Source organism: Lynx rufus, unplaced genomic scaffold (assembly GCF_022079265.1).
Source record: "Lynx rufus isolate CCGP_SWC_20201006 ecotype Redwood Valley unplaced genomic scaffold, mLynRuf1.p SCAF_14, whole genome shotgun sequence".
Classification (NCBI taxonomy): domain Eukaryota; kingdom Metazoa; phylum Chordata; class Mammalia; order Carnivora; family Felidae; genus Lynx; species Lynx rufus.
In genome coordinates, this window is record NW_025814828.1 from 25,672,321 (window position 1) to 25,680,218 (window position 7,898).

A 7,898-nucleotide genomic window follows, 5' to 3' on the forward strand; every position below is an offset into this window, starting at 1 on the left:
ATAAGTGATGGGGCTAGGACTAGACCCTTGGTCTGAATTTGTCCAGAGCTCACACTTTTCCGCTTCTCCCAGCCTGAGGCTGGCCCTGGATCACTGAATTCACTTTCTTCAACTCCAAAATGTTTCTCAAGTGAGGAAAAGAAAAACGCTGTGACCAAAATACTGGATTGGAATACACAACCAGAGCAATAAGAATATCAAAATAAATAAGAGATATGAATAAAGGAGAGAGACAGTGACAGTATGATCATCTACCTGTGAAAAATCAGATATCCTCAAAAGATCAGGGGCTCACAAAATCATCTAGTTCCATCCTTCTCTGTAAAAAGTAAATCTTTTAGAGCCACCCTAAGTGTGGTTGGGGAAGAGAAGGAATATATCAGCGGTGGTTTTTTTGTTTCTTTCCTCAGCATACACCCGTCCTGGGCTCCCTGATGTATGCTGCACTTTCCTTATCTTGCAGCACTCTTGGGACCCAGACTCATGTTCTGCAAGATTTGCAATAGAGAAACTAGTCCAGTGTTTACAGGTACATGTCGTTTCCCAGGAAGCCTTTAATTAAGAGACAGGCAAAGATGAGAACCCCCATGAATGAGTACTGAAGAAACAGCTCTCCCAACATATTGGGGTCATCCAAAGACTTAAAGATGGTGACTTGAGCTCAGTGGAAAGAATCCCAGTCTCTGAAAGATATTGTGAGGACCATGAATGAGAAATGATGAGAGACCCCAGCCAGAAGTGGTTAGCATCGCATCCCTACTGTCTGTACTTGGAGGCACTGAAGGACCATGCTCAGGCCAGGATCACCCTCACTTCCAGCTTGGAATTCTCAGGAAAGGAGGACCTTGATGTAACATGAGCAGCTACAGGAAAGCAGAGAGTGAAGTTACCTGGATGGGTCTTCCATCAAGGTGAGGACCCAAACGTGGACTAAGAGCAGCACCCACCGCACAAACAGAGGCCCCAAATATCTCCTCTGATGCCGACCCTGGGAAGCCCCGGGCAGAGATGTCAGTCTGATTTCAGCCTCGAAGGTCTCAGGGAGGTGAGGGCCTCCGTTTAATGGAAGATGCCTCACTGTTGCAGAGAGAGGGACCTGGACCGTAACAAGAATTCACGTGAAGACCATGAGTGTTCTGAGGGGACCCCCAAAGCAGAGGGGGCTAAATAGAGTCCCGCGCCTTTCTTAGCACTGGGGAACCCAGAAGAGCTCCAACTGAGGAGTCGCCTCATTCTACCTCGTGAGTCTCAGGGAAGGAATAGCCTTGTCTCACAGGTCCTAAGTGGAGTCAGGGTGTGGCCCTTGAATGCAAGTGAATCTCTCCCGAAAGAAGGAGGCTCGTAGAGCGCCGCGCCTCTCGCCAGGCTTGTGCAGCCCAGGAAGGGGTAGCCACGCGCCGCAGGACCAGAGATTCCCCTCTGGCAAGTCAGGAGAGTGGAACTTTGGAGGCCGGCAGGGGGAGGAGCCCCAGGCCCTGACGGACGTGGGGAGGACCCTGGGCCAGGACGCGCGGGGACCACCGAGTTCTCGGCGGTGGGGTCCTAGAGCGCCCCACCCCTGCTTTCGGCCCTCGGAGACCCCGGGCGGCCGCCGCCGAGGGCCGGATGCGGCTGCGCCGACTTCCTTTCGGGCCCGGACCTCAAGGCGGAGGGCGCGCGGCGTTTGTTCGGCGGCGGCCGGATTCCCGGGACCGGGCTGAAAGTGAGGTGAGGACGCCGAGTGGGACCCGAGGAGACGACTCCCCGCGCCCCCGTAACAGAGGGGACCCCTCCCCGCCATGGGCCCGTTTGGCCCCGGCTCCGGGCGGTCCCGGCGGAATGTGAGGCCTAGCAGTCCCGTAGCCGTGGTCCTCGTAGCCACCGGGACGGCCTCAGGGACGGGAGGGCCTTTGTCTAAAGGGAACGATTTCTTTAGGCAAAGGGGGTGGTCTGGGACCTCGCAGGGGACAAGGCGGGACCCTTGGAACTCATGAGGGTACGCCCCTCCGGGTGACTGCGCAGACCCCCACTCCTGCTGGCAGTTTTGGAATGCCCTAGAGTAGCTCGGCTAAGAGAACCCCCCGGTTTTGCCTAGGGGGTGGCTCAGGGAGGGAAAGGCCTTCCCTAAGGAAGGCGGCCCGGTTGGCGGAGGGAGGAGGCTTGGCCCTAAAAGGAGTGAGGGTAGGACCACCCGTACTAACGAGGGGACCTCTCCTCAAAACACGGAGCCGCGGGCGCGCCTGCATGCCTCAGTTGGGTGAGCGGCTGACGCTTGATTTCTGTTCAGGTCACGATCTCATGGCTGGTGAGTTCGAGCCCCGCATCCGGCTCCGCAGCTGACAGCGTGGAGCCCGCTGGGGATTCTCTCCCTCCCTCTCTTTCTGCCCCTCCCCAGCTCCCGCGCTCTGTTTCTCTGGCTCAAAAATAAATATTTTTAAAAAAAATAGGGAAATGCACAGAACTGCACCCCCACTCTCAGATATGGAAGTGTCCAGATAAGGCACCCAGATGTGCCGCACACTAACTTTTCTTCTAGCTACTCATGGACGTGAGGCCTTTGCTTTGAGGCTTGTAGACTCACATAGAGGGAGGAATCCCAAAAGACTCCATCTTTTACTGGTATATTTATTGTTTTTGTTGTTATTGTTAGTGCCCTTGTGATGTCATTTGTACTTTTTAAATGTTTGCTTCCTGGTGAGCCGGTTACACAAAGGCACAGTCTCCTCTGAAGCATGTCTCGGGCCTGAGCTGTAGTTTAAGGGTTGGCTGCCCAGTTTAGCAGAGGAAGAGGAGTCCCATGTCATGCCATATGTCAGGGTACAAATCCTGTAGAAATGAGACAACTACCCCAGAACAGAGGAGGCCACAGAAATTCCACCTGTGCAGTCAGCCTCAGGAAGCCAGCCTCTCTGGCTGAAGTACCCCCTCATTTCCTTTAAGGAAACGTTTGGTCTAATTGGAGAGGCCCCATTCAGCAAAGGAAGGAGACCTGGTTCCTAATAGGAGTCAAGGTAGTGACACTGATTACAGATGAGCGGACTGTTCCCAGAAAAAGGTGAACCACTTAGAGCCTTCTCAGAACTAGGAGACTCAGACATAGTGACATGATAAGTGTCACTCACTTCTTCCAGGGAATCTCAGGAAACTGAGGAATCTTATTGGTGGGGGAAGCATCAAGTCAGTGTATAGAAGATTTTCAGGTACTGCCAGGACCCAAGGAAAAGACCTAAGAATTGAGGGGACCACCTACACCACAGCATTGAGGGCAACAGAATCCCTTCCTGTCAGCCTTGGAAGTCCACACACAGTTGTAGCTAGATCAGGAAACTTTACTTCTGTCTAGGGGGTCTCAGGGAGGTAGGGGCCTTAGAATGATGGGATAGTCCTTAAGCCAAGACACAAAAGATTTCCAGGTCCTTCCTGAGGTGAGGATGAAGGCACTGATGGATGACTGAGATGAGCACCCACCCAAAGCTCTGGGGCCCACGAAGTTCTGCCCCCTCCAGCCCTGGGAAACCTCAGGTAGAGGTAGCCAGATGTGTCAGCCCTCACTTCCACATCATAAGCCTCAGGGAGATAAGGGCCTTGGTCCAAACCTAGAAGACCCAGGTGGGCTGAGGGAGGAACCTAGATCCTGTGTCCAAATTAGGACTAAAGAGGTAAGTGATGTCAGAAGGGCGAAGTCCATGGAATCTAACCCCTGCTACCAATCCAGGGAGTCCATGGATAGGGTGACTGGAAGTGGCTCACTGTTTCTTTCATCCTGGGGTTTTCAGGATGGCGAGAATCTTAATACCACCTGAGGGAGCTCAGGTCAACAAAGGGAGGATCTCCAGGTTTCACCAGGACTCACGGAGAGGGCCTTGAGGACTGTGTGCAACTCTGCCCCATACCAGCAGGGTGCCCCTCCTCCCCCCCCCCCCCCCCAGTGATCTCTCTCCTTCTCGTCAGTCCCAGGAGTCTCCAGGAATAGTTGTTCATTAGAGGTGCCTATCAGGTCCCACTCAGAGATAACAGGGGAGTGAGAAGATTGATCTGATGGGTCAGTAGCAGGAAGAATCCCAGGCCATCTTTTGAGTAAGAAGTGAGGACTACACATAATAGGGCCTCAGCCCACCTGCTATAGCTTTCAGCCTCTAGAGACTATGGGCACTGTGGCCAAATACGGCCACCCCTCACTTCTACCACTGGGTCTCAGTGACTTGTGGACTTTATTACGAGGAGAATTCCTCAGGTCATGAGAGGGGGAGTCCCAGATCCTCCCAAGAGGCAAAGTGAGGACAGCTGAAGCTACCACCACCACTGCCCTCCACCGAGTAGGGGGAACAGAATCTTTCCAAGTCCCCATGCTCAGCCCCTGAAGGCCCAAAGCTGGATTATTAGGCTGAGACTCCTTCTCATTTCTTTGCATCAAGTCTAAGGGAGGTGAGATCCTGTGCTGAGGGTGTAACACCTGTCAGTAGAAGGGAGGGTCCCAAACTCTAGGCGTAGAAAAGATGAGGACTGAGTGAGGACTGAGGACCAACAAGTCCCGCAGCGAGAGGGCCCCACAGTGCTGTCAGCACTTCTCAGTTCCTGCTTGTGGGTCCCAGGGAGCTTCGACATGTCAATTTCATGGAAGCACAGGAAAGAGGTCCTGGGCCCTACCAAGAGTTGATGTGATAATCATGGATTATCCTTGAACACAAAGAAGGTACATGCTACCAGTCCCACTTGTCACCTCAGTGAGCCACAGGCAGGGCTGGCAAGCTGGAACCTGGGGCTCACTTAATCTGGCTTCCTCCACTGGGTTCACAGGGGACAGGCTGACCGAGTGCAAGAGCCCTGGGGGTCCCAGAGCCGTGCCTCTCGGAAAACCTGCAGAGGTGGTCTCTCCCTGCTGAGGGGCTCACACTCTCATCTTCCCTGCTCCAGGTGTCGGTAGCTCCTGCCCACACTGCCTGCTGTCCCTGAGCCAGCCATGCCGCGGGGCCATAAGAGTAAGCTCCGTGCCCGCGAGAAACGCCGCCAGGCCCGAAGTGGATCGCAGGGTCTTGAGGGTGCTCAGGCTGCCGCAACAGAGGTTGAAGAGTCCACCTCCTCTCCTGTTTCTGGGGCTGCTCCCCTGAGCTCCTCTGCTGCTGGCACTTCCCAGGAGCCTCAAAAAGGCCAAGCCACCGCCAAGCCTGCTGGGCGTGCTTCACGGCGAAGATCTAAGGCAGGTGCCAAGAGCCAGGTTAAGGAAAGTAAAAATTCGTCCCAGGCCTCAACTTCTGCTGAGAAAGTTCGAAACGATCCTCTAACCAGGAGGGTGGGGATGCTGATGGAATTCCTGCTAGAGAAGCATAACATGAAAGAGCCCATTATGAGGGCAAGTATGCTGAAGATTGTCACCAGAAGGTTTAAGGAGCACTTCCCTGAGATCCTCAAGAGAGCTTCTGAGCACTTGGAGCTGGTGTTTGGCCTTGAGTTAAAGGAAGTCAAGCCCAACGGTCTCGCCTACACCCTCGTCAGCATCCTAGATACCACCGGTGACGGCAGTGTGAGCATTGGCTCTGGCTTACCTAGGAGCGGGCTGCTCATTCCTCTCTTGGGTGTCATCTTCTTGAGTGGCAATCAAGCCTCTGAAGAAGACGTCTGGGAATTCCTGAATATCTTGGGCGTCTATGATGGAAGGAAGCATTCAATCTTCGGGGATCCCAGGAAGCTCATCACCCAAGATTTGGTGCAGGAAAAGTACCTGGAGTACCGCCAGGTGCCCAACAGCAATCCTCCACGCTATGAGTTCCTGTGGGGCCAGAGAGCCCATGCTGAAACCAGCAAGATGAAGATCCTCGAGTTTTTGGCCAAGGTCCACGACACCGTCCCCAGTGCCTTCCCGTACCATTATGCAGAGGCTCTGCGAGATGAGGAAGAGAGAGCCCGAGTCCGGGCCGCATCTGGCCGCTCTGCTCCTCCTTAGAGAGGGCTGAGGCAGATTCTTCGCTTTGTGTTTGATGAGGTCTGCCAACCTTTTAAGTAGTGAGAGGTTAAGGTGGGGTTGGAGAGACCATAATATATCTTCTTTGTTTTCCTGTTGTGCATTGAGTAGCTTACAAATGTTTTAAAAGAATGTTTAAAGAGAATGTTTCAGAAGAATCTAATAAGATTCAGAATCCAAGTTTATAAATGACATGGATCACATATTGCCGTTTATCAGGTTTAAGAGTAAGGTTTAAGAATAAGATTTAAGAGTAAGAGTTTTGGTATTGTGTAATGTAGCTTGAAAATCCTTGTGTCTTCTTTGAGTTCCAGAACAAGATAATATGGCTTTGGAATGGGGATTTTTTTCAGAAATAGGAAAGAACCAGCAAAAATATAGCTCTAGTTTTAAAATAGAAACAAAGTAAAATGTAGTTACATCTTGGTTTGTCTTATTTTTGTCTGTCTCTTTGTGAAATTCAAGGATATATACCTCAATGTCCTTAATTTATTGAAGAGTTCAGAGAAAATTAAAGAATAATAAATTACGTTCCTCACTCAGTGCCCAGTTTATTCTCACCACTAATTGAGTGTCTGCTCTTTGGAAGGTTATATATTAGTAGCGATGATGCTGACGATAAAGAAGACCCTGCACCTGGCATAGATTTTTAACGGCAGTTACTATATAAGGAAGATGGTGTGATGAATTCTAATACGTAAAAGACAAGTTAAAAAAAAAACAACGAGGAAGGGGGTCAGGTGAAAGTACTAAAGTGTAAATTCTCTGAGCCAGGACACTTTGGGGTCTGGGGCTTTGGAGATTCCTTGCCGCAAAGTAATTTTAAGTGAGCTGCTTGCTGGGCTAGGTGGGGCTGTGATTGTCGTGAGCAGGGGCCAGACCTTCAGATGGGGGGCCTCAGGGTTGAGAGACAACTCTGGAGTGAGACACTGTCCTTAACAGTTACTTTGAGATTGTAGGTAAACCACAGAGCATCACCAACTGGGGAAGGACTAGAAGGTGGTTGGTGCTTTTGTGCAGGTGCGGGTAAGCTTGGTGTGCACAGTGTTTTATGAATGTTGTCTTTGGGAATTTCTCAGAGATAAGGGCGATATTCCCTTAGCAGGATGCCAAGAAGCGCTGTGCTGGCACTCTTTGGCCTGGGGGAACCAGACCCTACTCTGCTAAGTAGGTTATGTTGAATGTAACTTGACAAAATGTCAAAGACTAGATTTTGGTGGTGGTGAGGCAAATGAAAATAGCATTGTTTTTGTTGGGAGGGTAGTTGGGAGGGAGGGGAATTCTTGGTGCTTGACATAAATTATACAAGCTTTGGGTTGAATCCCGGTGAAATCCCTGCATCCAAATTAAAGAACATACTCTATAATGGGGAAATTTTACTTAGTGTTACTTGCTAAGCAGCACTTAGGCCGATGTGGTTTTCTTTGTCCTAGAGTACTACAGTCTCTGAAATCTCCTGAACAAAAACAAAAAAATTCCCAGAGATGAGGGAAGTTTCTTCTGGTGTGAAAACAAGCATAATAATAACTACCATTTATTAAAGACCCAGTATTTGCCAGTCACTGTGCGAGATACTTCACATACATTACATATGTTCTAGCACTCCTGCAGGACAGGGCTTATCCAACACTTGGCAGACGAAGAACTTGAAATATTCCCAAGTTCATATGGCTGGTGAAGTGACAGAACCAGGAATAGAGCTCAGTCTGATTGCTCTGGAGCCCACACTGTGCCACTCCTCCCAGCCTGAGGCCTACCTGTTCCTTGATTACCTTCTCTTCTCGCTATGCCATGATGTCTCTCAGGCAATGAAAGAAGGACCCTGTGGCCAAAAGAAGAAAGATAAAAATGAGAATCGGGCACAATTTGGGGATTGTCCCCGGGGTTCATGTCCCTAGGATCTCCTGGCCCCTCGCCCCAGGGTCCCCCTGACAGCTGGCTCTGCCCTGGTCTCAGCACA

General features: G+C 51.1%; 1 protein-coding gene across 1 annotated transcript; it reads left to right on the forward strand.

Annotated features, from left to right (window-relative positions):
• Nucleotides 1-4,939: 4,939 nt before the first annotated feature.
• Nucleotides 4,940-5,920, forward strand: LOC124509668 (melanoma-associated antigen B1-like). Its single transcript, XM_047076379.1, has one exon. It carries the CDS (start codon nucleotides 4,940-4,942, stop codon nucleotides 5,918-5,920), a length of 981 nt encoding a protein of 326 aa, XP_046932335.1.
• The last annotated feature ends 1,978 nt before the right edge of the window (nucleotides 5,921-7,898 follow it).